The sequence below is a fragment of the Bufo bufo genome, chromosome 4 (assembly GCF_905171765.1).
Source record: "Bufo bufo chromosome 4, aBufBuf1.1, whole genome shotgun sequence".
Lineage (NCBI taxonomy): Eukaryota > Metazoa > Chordata > Amphibia > Anura > Bufonidae > Bufo > Bufo bufo.
The window spans coordinates 431,233,032-431,245,612 of record NC_053392.1 but is presented as its reverse complement, the minus strand read 5'-3'; the positions used below and the strand labels follow the sequence as shown (position 1 = coordinate 431,245,612).

General features: G+C 56.7%; 1 protein-coding gene across 2 annotated transcripts in view; it reads left to right on the top strand.

Moving 5' to 3' along the window:
- The first annotated feature begins 323 nt into the window (after positions 1-323).
- The window catches only part of PHF10 (PHD finger protein 10), a 150,321-nt gene continuing 138,063 nt past the window's right edge, over positions 324-12,581 (top strand). For both annotated transcript variants that reach the window (XM_040429339.1, XM_040429338.1), the window contains exons 1-2: positions 324-467; positions 2,705-2,832. In XM_040429339.1, the coding sequence (XP_040285273.1) occupies positions 393-467; positions 2,705-2,832 (203 nt within the window). In that variant the 5' untranslated portion in view covers positions 324-392. The remainder of the gene's footprint in view (positions 468-2,704; positions 2,833-12,581) is intronic.

Sequence of the window (12,581 nt, the reverse complement as noted above, 5' to 3'; positions counted from 1 at the left end):
AGTCTGGTCCTTAAAGGGTTAATAGGTTCACTTCCCCGCTGCCAAAAAGATACATTGTGATACTCAAAAGGTACATCAAAAAGGGGCAGGAAATCCATAGGAAATTAAATAGAATATACAAAAAAAATAATAATAAAAATCACATTTGGTTTGCAACAATAGTCGCACAGCCGCCGCGTCCTTCTTAGGAAGCACGCTCTATCTGGGCGCAAGGACCGCACTGACGTCGTACGTACAAATCATGTGAGCCGCCATTGTTGTGAGTGGGAGGGCCGTTTTCAGCGTTTATTGTATCTTGAGGGGCGGGGTCGGGGGCGTGGTGAGGACGCTCGGGGCGGGGTTGGGGTCTTGTACTAGTGGAGGTGCGCTGTTGGTTGTGACGCTGGTGCATCATGGCTGCCGTCATGTCACCGGCCAGGGCCCCGTGCGATAGCGATCCGGCCACTCCTGCGGCGCCGTCCCTGAAGGTGAGCTAGGCAGAGGGGGCTCTGTGCTGACTGCATGGTGGACTGAGCCAGCTCTGACTCCCCTATCAGTTTTCCCCTCAGAGTAGATGAATTGCATCCATGTTGAGGGGCGGGAGGGGAACCCCTGGGAGAGGGCTGCCATCAGTTACGCTTATTAAAAGTGATTTCCGGGATTATGGCAGTTTTTTTTACCTAAACCTCAGGAAAGGACTGCTACTTTCCTGGTCCCACCTCTCTGTTCCTGTGTCTGGTAATATTCCTCCTGCCCCAGTCCTGTAACCGGGGTCTCGTGTGCTGCTGCAGCCAGTGATTGGCCTCAGAGGTGAGGAAGCGGCATGTCACTAGGCTGGGTCATGTGTTACTTGGGTACACATCACTGCATTGGCTGCATCTTCGCCTGTGACCCTGTCTGTACCCTGGCCGAAAGTAAACGCCGGGGATTGGTATATCTTGTAACTGAGCGGATGGTGTGTATGATTTTCATCAGGTACCACACGCTTTGGGGCTAGTTAAAGGGAACCTGTCACCGGGATTTTGCCTATAGAGCTGCGGACATGCGCTGCTAGATCGCCGCTAGCACGTCCGCAATATACATTCCCCGTAGGTCTGAGTGCTTTTATTTAGGCAAAAAAACGATTTTACATATATGTAAATGAGGCAAGTAAGGAGCCCAAGGGGCTGTTTCTAACGTTTCTGGAGCCCAGCCACACCCACTGTGAAGGACCCCAGCACTGCCCGCATCCTCTGAATCTCCTCCTTGCTCCCGAGCATGCGTGAGATTACGGCGCTCTAGCTTGGTGACCTCGGTGAGCAAGTAGGAGATTCAGAGGATGTCGGCAGTGCTGGGCTCCTTCACAGTGGGCGTGGCTGGGCCCCAGAAGCGTTAGTAACAGCCCCTTGGGCTCCTTACTTGCCTCATTTACATATATAAAATCGTTTTTTTGACACAAAAGCACTCAGAGCTATGGGGACTGGGTATTGCAGATGTGCTAGCGGCCCATGTCCGCAGCTCTATACCCAAAATCCAGGTGACAGGTTCCCTTTAAAAAGGGCCATAATCCTGGAACACCCCTTCAGAGGGGTTGGCCAGGCTGTACTAAACTATGGCCTATCCTCAGTTGTAGATCTGTCAGCGCTGGAAGTACACAGCCCCATGGTCCTTGCAGTGGACAGTGCTTCATACTGCAGCACTGCTCCCATTGCAGTCAGTGGGAGCAGCGATGAGCGCCGTCCACTGTAAGGTTGATGTGTACCTCTGGCACAGTGAAGCTACACCCGAGCAACTGATCGCTGGGGATTCAGGGTGTCGAAACTGCTGATCATCTAGTGATGGCTAATTCTGAGGATAGGTCATCACTTAGTAAAGCCTGGACAACCCCTTTAAGCTTTTTTTTTTTTTTTTTTGCATTCATTAACTTGAAAAATCACATTAACATATAGAATAGGTCATTATTTTGTGTGGTGCATTTCATACAAGTTCAAAATGCAGCATGCCACATGACTGTCCTATTCTCCCCATAGAAATCAATTGAGGAATGGTATTGTACATGTGGATGCTGTGTTTTATGGATCTGTAATATGGAGCACAGTTCTGGTGATGCGAAATACTAAATGTAGACATGTGACTTTTAATGTATTGATGACCTATCCTCAGGTCCAACATCCGGGACCCCCGTCCCCTGCCGATCAACTGTATGAAGGAAAGGCGCAAGTGTGCTGTCTCGCTTCCTATGGCAAGCAGGAAGAGAGAAGGCAGAAGGCACGCCTTACCTTCATATGGATCCCCGCTGATCTGATATTGATGACCTATCTTGAGGATAGGTCATCAATACTGAAAAGCCTAGAGAGCCCCTTTAACATTTCAGTTCTGATGTTGGTTCACACTAGCATAATGTGGGGGCGCCCATATTATGGTAACAGGTCCTGCCCGCAGGTGTAATGATTCAAACTGAAAGGGTCATAGAGATCCGTGGTCACGAGGGTACGCCAAACGATGAAGATGGCCACGCCCACCCACAGTCATGCCGCTGCTGTGGGTGTGTGCGGCTTTGGCGCTTAGAGCCGCTGTAATGTTTGAGACGGCAGAGTGGGTTTGTTTTGGTGGCCAGCCCAGGGATGTCTGCAGGCTCCCAGTATATGTAGTTATCCACTTTCTGCAGCTAGCTGTCATTTTGACTTCTTTGACTCCTATGTTGATGGGATATTTGTCTTTTTTTTTTTTTTTTTTTATGTTTCAGGAAGATAATTCAAATGATGGAAGAGATCTGGAGGAAAACTCCAATGATGGAAGTCAACCCCCCAAGAGAAGGCGTACAGTATCTGGAGAAAGCTCCCCAAGCTGTGAAAATTCGAACCAAGATTTTGGGTAAATGTATTTGTTCTCCTTCCTGCAACCCCCTCCCCTTATTTGGACACCACTAGAACATAAATTGGTCTTTTAATCCAGGGATGCCCAACCTGCGGCTCCCCACCTGTTGCAAAACTACAATTCCCAGCATTCGTGCAAAGCCTTCAGCTGTTAGGACATACTGGGAGTTGTAGTTTTGCAACAGCTGGACGACGGCAGCTTGTGCTGTATACACAGAGACCAGGGTGACTACTGAAGTGTCAGCTGAAATAACCAGTCACAGGGCTGATAGTGTTCTGCTGAGACCCATGACATGGGTAGCTGCAAATACAGTGGAGGAGTTTAAGCATGCATGGGATAGGCATAAGGCCATCCTTCATATAAGATAGGGCCAGGGGCTATCCATAGTATTTAGTAGGGGTGCACCGAAATTTCGGCAGCCGAAAATATCGGCCGAAAATGCACCTAATCCACTTCGGCTGATATTGTTACATATCGGCCGAAAATATGGCGTGTGGGATTTGTCACCCACCATCTGCGGGCGGGCGCCGGGCGGGCGGTTTACTTTGTCACTGCATCTTTATTTTACCTTACAATCGTGACGCTCCAGTAACAACTCTGCAGGCAGAGCGGAGGGCGGCGTAACGTCACTTACTCACGTGACGCGCCTGCTCCGCCTCCTTCATTCATAAAGTGGGCGGAGCAGGTGCGTCACGTGAGTAAGTGACGTTACGCCGCCCTCCGCTCTGCCTGCAGAGTTGTTAGTTACTGGAGCCTCACGATTGTAAGGTAAAATAAAGATGCAGTGAGTGATGCTGTGAGCAGCAGGGCCGGGGCTGTTATGGGTAGGGGGATCGGTCTATGGCACTGCTATGGGGAGGGGGGATCTGTGCACTGCTATGGGGAGGGGGGATCTGTGCACTGTTATGGGGAGGGGGGATCTGTGCACTGTTATGGGGAGGGGGGATCTGTGCACTGTTATGGGGAGGGGGGATCTGTGCACTGTTATGGGGAGGGGGGATCTGTGCACTGTTATGGGGAAAGGGATCTGTGCACTGTTATGGGGAAAGGGATCTGTGCACTGTTATGGGGAAAGGGATCTGTGCACTGTTATGGGGAAAGGGATCTGTGCACTGTTATGGGGAAAGGGATCTGTGCACTGTTATGCCCATAACAGTGCACAGATCCCCCTCTCCATAACAGCGCCACCCACAGATCCCCCTCTCCATAACAGCGCCACCCACAGATCCCCCTCTCCATAACAGCGCCACCCACAGATCCCCCTCTCCATAACAGCGCCACCCACAGATCCCCCTCTCCATAACAGCGCCACCCACAGATCCCCCCTCTCCATAACAGCGCCACCCACAGATCCCCCTCTCCATAACAGCGCCACCCACAGATCCCCCTCTCCATAACAGCGCCACCCACAGATCCCCCTCTCCATAACAGCGCCACCCACAGATCCCCCTCTCCATAACAGCGCCACCCACAGATCCCCCTCTCCATAACAGCGCCACCCACAGATCCCCCTCTCCATAACAGCGCCACCCACAGATCCCCCTCTCCATAACAGCGCCACCCACAGATCCCCCTCTCCATAACAGCGCCACCCACAGATCCCCCTCTCCATAACAGCGCCACCCACAGATCCCCCTCTCCATAACAGCGCCACCCACAGATCCCCCTCTCCATAACAGCGCCACCCACAGATCCCCCTCTCCATAACAGCGCCACCCACAGATCCCCCTCTCCATAACAGCGCCACCCACAGATCCCCCTCTCCATAACAGCGCCACCCACAGATCCCCCTCTCCATAACAGCGCCACCCACAGATCCCCCTCTCCATAACAGCGCCACCCACAGATCCCCCTCTCCATAACAGCGCCACCCACAGATCCCCCTCTCCATAACAGCGCCACCCACAGATCCCCCTCTCCATAACAGCGCCACCCACAGATCCCCCTCTCCATAACAGCGCCACCCACAGATCCCCCTCTCCATAACAGCGCCACCCACAGATCCCCCTCTCCATAACAGCGCCACCCACAGATCCCCCTCTCCATAACAGCGCCACCCACAGATCCCCCTCTCCATAACAGCGCCACCCACAGATCCCCCCCACCATAACAGCGCCACCCACAGATCCCCCTCTCCATAACAGCGCCACCCACAGATCCCCCTCTCCATAACAGCGCCACCCACAGATCCCCCTCTCCATAACAGCGCCACCCACAGATCCCCCTCTCCATAACAGCGCCACCCACAGATCCCCCTCTCCATAACAGCGCCACCCACAGATCCCCCTCTCCATAACAGCGCCACCCACAGATCCCCCTCTCCATAACAGCGCCACCCACAGATCCCCCTCTCCATAACAGCGCCACCCACAGATCCCCCTCTCCATAACAGCGCCACCCACAGATCCCCCTCTCCATAACAGCGCCACCCACAGATCCCCCTCTCCATAACAGCGCCACCCACAGATCCCCCTCTCCATAACAGCGCCACCCACAGATCCCCCTCTCCATAACAGCGCCACCCACAGATCCCCCTCTCCATAACAGCGCCACCCACAGATCCCCCTCTCCATAACAGCGCCACCCACAGATCCCCCTCTCCATAACAGCGCCACCCACAGATCCCCCTCTCCATAACAGCGCCACCCACAGATCCCCCTCTCCATAACAGCGCCACCCACAGATCCCCCTCTCCATAACAGCGCCACCCACAGATCCCCCTCTCCATAACAGCGCCACCCACAGATCCCCCTCTCCATAACAGCGCCACCCACAGATCCCCCTCTCCATAACAGCGCCACCCACAGATCCCCCTCTCCATAACCGCGCCACCCACAGATCCCCCTCTCCATAACAGCGCCACCCACAGATCCCCCTCTCCATAACAGCGCCACCCACAGATCCCCCTCTCCATAACAGCGCCACCCACAGATCCCCCTCTCCATAACAGCGCCACCCACAGATCCCCCTCTCCATAACAGCGCCACCCACAGATCCCCCTCTCCATAACAGCGCCACCCACAGATCCCCCTCTCCATAACAGCGCCACCCACAGATCCCCCTCTCCATAACAGCGCCACCCACAGATCCCCCTCTCCATAACAGCGCCACCCACAGATCCCCCTCTCCATAACAGCGCCACCCACAGATCCCCCTCTCCATAACAGCGCCACCCACAGATCCCCCTCTCCATAACAGCGCCACCCACAGATCCCCCTCTCCATAACAGCGCCACCCACAGATCCCCCTCTCCATAACAGCGCCACCCACAGATCCCCCTCTCCATAACAGCGCCACCCACAGATCCCCCTCTCCATAACAGCGCCACCCACAGATCCCCCTCTCCATAACAGCGCCACCCACAGATCCCCCTCTCCATAACAGCGCCACCCACAGATCCCCCTCTCCATAACAGCGCCACCCACAGATCCCCCTCTCCATAACAGCGCCACCCACAGATCCCCCTCTCCATAACAGCGCCACCCACAGATCCCCCTCTCCATAACAGCGCCACCCACAGATCCCCCTCTCCATAACAGCGCCACCCACAGATCCCCCTCCCCATAACAGCGCCACCCACAGATCCCCCTCTCCATAACAGCGCCACCCACAGATCCCCCTCTCCATAACAGCGCCACCCACAGATCCCCCTCTCCATAACAGCGCCACCCACAGATCCCCCTCTCCATAACAGCGCCACCCACAGATCCCCCTCTCCATAACAGCGCCACCCACAGATCCCCCTCTCCATAACAGCGCCACCCACAGATCCCCCTCTCCATAACAGCGCCACCCACAGATCCCCCTCTCCATAACAGCGCCACCCACAGATCCCCCTCTCCATAACAGCGCCACCCACAGATCCCCCTCTCCATAACAGCGCCACCCACAGATCCCCCTCTCCATAACAGCGCCACCCACAGATCCCCCTCTCCATAACAGCGCCACCCACAGATCCCCCTCTCCATAACAGCGCCACCCACAGATCCCCCTCTCCATAACAGCGCCACCCACAGATCCCCCTCTCCATAACAGCGCCACCCACAGATCCCCCTCTCCATAACAGCGCCACCCACAGATCCCCCTCTCCATAACAGCGCCACCCACAGATCCCCCTCTCCATAACAGCGCCACCCACAGATCCCCCTCTCCATAACAGCGCCACCCACAGATCCCCCTCTCCATAACAGCGCCACCCACAGATCCCCCTCTCCATAACAGCGCCACCCACAGACCCCCCTCACCATAACAGCGCCACCCACAGATCCCCCTCTCCATAACAGCGCCACCCACAGATCCCCCTCTCCATAACAGCGCCACCCACAGATCCCCCTCTCCATAACAGCGCCACCCACAGATCCCCCTCTCCATAACAGCGCCACCCACAGATCCCCCTCTCCATAACAGCGCCACCCACAGATCCCCCTCTCCATAACAGCGCCACCCACAGATCCCCCTCTCCATAACAGCCCCACCCACAGATCCCCCTCTCCATAACAGCGCCACCCACAGATCCCCCTCTCCATAACAGCGCCACCCACAGATCCCCCTCTCCATAACAGCGCCACCCACAGATCCCCCTCTCCATAACAGCGCCACCCACAGATCCCCCTCTCCATAACAGCGCCACCCACAGATCCCCCTCTCCATAACAGCGCCACCCACAGATCCCCCTCTCCATAACAGCGCCACCCACAGATCCCCCTCTCCATAACAGCGCCACCCACAGATCCCCCTCTCCATAACAGCGCCACCCACAGATCCCCCTCTCCATAACAGCGCCACCCACAGATCCCCCTCTCCATAACAGCGCCACCCACAGATCCCCCTCTCCATAACAGCGCCACCCACAGATCCCCCTCTCCATAACAGCGCCACCCACAGATCCCCCTCTCCATAACAGCGCCACCCACAGATCCCCCTCTCCATAACAGCGCCACCCACAGATCCCCCTCTCCATAACAGCGCCACCCACAGATCCCCCTCTCCATAACAGCGCCACCCACAGATCCCCCTCTCCATAACAGCGCCACCCACAGATCCCCCTCTCCATAACAGCGCCACCCACAGATCCCCCTCTCCATAACAGCGCCACCCACAGATCCCCCTCTCCATAACAGCGCCACCCACAGATCCCCCTCTCCATAACAGCGCCACCCACAGATCCCCCTCTCCATAACAGCGCCACCCACAGATCCCCCTCTCCATAACAGCGCCACCCACAGATCCCCCTCTCCATAACAGCGCCACCCACAGATCCCCCTCTCCATAACAGCGCCACCCACAGATCCCCCTCTCCATAACAGCGCCACCCACAGATCCCCCTCTCCATAACAGCGCCACCCACAGATCCCCCCCGCCATAACAGCGCCACCCACAGATCCCCCTCTCCATAACAGCGCCACCCACAGATCCCCCTCTCCATAACAGCGCCACCCACAGATCCCCCTCTCCATAACAGCGCCACCCACAGATCCCCCTCTCCATAACAGCGCCACCCACAGATCCCCCTCTCCATAACAGCGCCACCCACAGATCCCCCTCTCCATAACAGCGCCACCCACAGATCCCCCTCTCCATAACAGCGCCACCCACAGATCCCCCTCTCCATAACAGCGCCACCCACAGATCCCCCTCTCCATAACAGCGCCACCCACAGATCCCCCTCTCCATAACAGCGCCACCCACAGATCCCCCTCTCCATAACAGCGCCACCCACAGATCCCCCTCTCCATAACAGCGCCACCCACAGATCCCCCTCTCCATAACAGCGCCACCCACAGATCCCCCTCTCCATAACAGCGCCACCCACAGATCCCCCTCTCCATAACAGCGCCACCCACAGATCCCCCTCTCCATAACAGCGCCACCCACAGATCCCCCTCTCCATAACAGCGCCACCCACAGATCCCCCTCTCCATAACAGCGCCACCCACAGATCCCCCTCTCCATAACAGCGCCACCCACAGATCCCCCTCTCCATAACAGCGCCACCCACAGATCCCCCTCTCCATAACAGCGCCACCCACAGATCCCCCTCTCCATAACAGCGCCACCCACAGATCCCCCTCTCCATAACAGCGCCACCCACAGATCCCCCTCTCCATAACAGCGCCACCCACAGATCCCCCTCTCCATAACAGCGCCACCCACAGATCCCCCTCTCCATAACAGCGCCACCCACAGATCCCCCTCTCCATAACAGCGCCACCCACAGATCCCCCTCTCCATAACAGCGCCACCCACAGATCCCCCTCTCCATAACAGCGCCACCCACAGATCCCCCTCTCCATAACAGCGCCACCCACAGATCCCCCTCTCCATAACAGCGCCACCCACAGATCCCCCTCTCCATAACAGCGCCACCCACAGATCCCCCTCTCCATAACAGCGCCACCCACAGATCCCCCTCTCCCTAACAGCGCCACCCACAGATCCCCCTCTCCATAACAGCGCCACCCACAGATCCCCCTCTCCATAACAGCGCCACCCACAGATCCCCCTCTCCATAACAGCGCCACCCACAGATCCCCCTCTCCATAACAGCGCCACCCACAGATCCCCCTCTCCATAACAGCGCCACCCACAGATCCCCCTCTCCATAACAGCGCCACCCACAGATCCCCCTCTCCATAACAGCGCCACCCACAGATCCCCCTCTCCATAACAGCGCCACCCACAGATCCCCCTCTCCATAACAGCGCCACCCACAGATCCCCCTCTCCATAACAGCGCCACCCACAGATCCCCCTCTCCATAACAGCGCCACCCACAGATCCCCCTCTCCATAACAGCGCCACCCACAGATCCCCCTCTCCATAACAGCGCCACCCACAGATCCCCCTCTCCATAACAGCGCCACCCACAGATCCCCCTCTCCATAACAGCGCCACCCACAGATCCCCCTCCCCATAACAGCGCCACCCACAGATCCCCCTCTCCATAACAGCGCCACCCACAGATCCCCCTCTCCATAACAGCGCCACCCACAGATCCCCCTCTCCATAACAGCGCCACCCACAGATCCCCCTCTCCATAACAGCGCCACCCACAGATCCCCCTCTCCATAACAGCGCCACCCACAGATCCCCCTCTCCATAACAGCGCCACCCACAGATCCCCCTCTCCATAACAGCGCCACCCACAGATCCCCCTCTCCATAACAGCGCCACCCACAGATCCCCCTCTCCATAACAGCGCCACCCACAGATCCCCCTCTCCATAACAGCGCCACCCACAGATCCCCCGCTCCATAACAGCGCCACCCACAGATCCCCCTCTCCATAACAGCGCCACCCACAGATCCCCCTCTCCATAACAGCGCCACCCACAGATCCCCCTCTCCATAACAGCGCCACCCACAGATCCCCCTCTCCATAACAGCGCCACCCACAGATCCCCCCCTCCATAACAGCGCCACCCACAGATCCCCCTCTCCATAACAGCGCCACCCACAGATCCCCCTCTCCATAACAGCGCCACCCACAGATCCCCCTCTCCATAACAGCGCCACCCACAGATCCCCCTCTCCATAACAGCGCCACCCACAGATCCCCCTCTCCATAACAGCGCCACCCACAGATCCCCCTCTCCATAACAGCGCCACCCACAGATCCCCCTCTCCATAACAGCGCCACCCACAGATCCCCCTCTCCATAACAGCGCCACCCACAGATCCCCCTCTCCATAACAGCGCCACCCACAGATCCCCCTCTCCATAACAGCGCCACCCACAGATCCCCCTCTCCATAACAGCGCCACCCACAGATCCCCCTCTCCATAACAGCGCCACCCACAGATCCCCCTCTCCATAACAGCGCCACCCACAGATCCCCCTCTCCATAACAGCGCCACCCACAGATCCCCCTCTCCATAACAGCGCCACCCACAGATCCCCCTCTCCATAACAGCGCCACCCACAGATCCCCCTCTCCATAACAGCGCCACCCACAGATCCCCCTCTCCATAACAGCGCCACCCACAGATCCCCCTCTCCATAACAGCGCCACCCACAGATCCCCCTCTCCATAACAGCGCCACCCACAGATCCCCCTCTCCATAACAGCGCCACCCACAGATCCCCCTCTCCATAACAGCGCCACCCACAGATCCCCCTCTCCATAACAGCGCCACCCACAGATCCCCCTCTCCATAACAGCGCCACCCACAGATCCCCCTCTCCATAACAGCGCCACCCACAGATCCCCCTCTCCATAACAGCGCCACCCACAGATCCCCCTCTCCATAACAGCGCCACCCACAGATCCCCCTCTCCATAACAGCGCCACCCACAGATCCCCCTCTCCATAACAGCGCCACCCACAGATCCCCCTCTCCATAACAGCGCCACCCACAGATCCCCCTCTCCATAACAGCGCCACCCACAGATCCCCCTCTCCATAACAGCGCCACCCACAGATCCCCCTCTCCATAACAGCGCCACCCACAGATCCCCCTCTCCATAACAGCGCCACCCACAGATCCCCCTCTCCATAACAGCGCCACCCACAGATCCCCCTCTCCATAACAGCGCCACCCACAGATCCCCCTCTCCATAACAGCGCCACCCACAGATCCCCCTCTCCATAACAGCGCCACCCACAGATCCCCCTCTCCATAACAGCGCCACCCACAGATCCCCCTCTCCATAACAGCGCCACCCACAGATCCCCCTCTCCATAACAGCGCCACCCACAGATCCCCCTCTCCATAACAGCGCCACCCACAGATCCCCCTCTCCATAACAGCGCCACCCACAGATCCCCCTCTCCATAACAGCGCCACCCACAGATCCCCCTCTCCATAACAGCGCCACCCACAGATCCCCCTCTCCATAACAGCGCCACCCACAGATCCCCCTCTCCATAACAGCGCCACCCACAGATCCCCCTCTCCATAACAGCGCCACCCACAGATGAATTTCTTTCATGAAAAAGAATTATTAATAAAATCATTAAAAAAAGTATTTTAAAAGTATTTGGGCAAAAAGGCAGTTTCGGTTTCGGTTTTCGGTCAAGGGCATCCTGAATTTTCGGTTTCGGACCAGAATTTTCATTTCGGTGCACCCCTAGTATTTAGTATATTGGGCAGACTGGATGGGCCAAATGGTTCTTATCTGCCGACACATTCTATGTTTCTATGCAGTGATGCCGGCTCGTATTGTGTGTATGCACCTCAAATAAAGAAAAACCTCGTATATAGTCCTGAGGCAAAATATCCTACCTGCTTTTGTGTTTTATAGCTCCTATGCAAACCTTTTACATTTCTACATTGCAGAATCCAATCCTGTCCCAGCGTCTTTACATGTTGGATTGGTCTGCAATTAGCTCAGCAAAAACGGTTTCTAAACTTAAAAAGTCATCAGCTGCACATAAATCATATAGATAATGGGGCTTGTTGTCCAGATACAAGGCAGAGATAGCATATTATACCCCTGCCTTCCTGATCTCTCTATATACGGGGGTCAATAAATAAAGGGGTTATCGGGGAGTTTGATATTGATGGCTTATCCTCAGGTTGGTGGGCACCCTACACCCCACCGATCAGCTGTTTGAAGAGTCTGCTGTGGTGACCGGCGCTCTGCAGTCTCCTCATAGTTTAGCAAGCACAGCACCGTGTATTGGCGCTCAGGCCCATTCACTTGAACGTCACTGCGCTGCGCCTAGGCCATTTGACCGATGTAAGGTAACGTCACTAGCCCAGGAAGAGGCCTAAGTGCTTACGGATTGCTGGAGCCTCAGGAATCA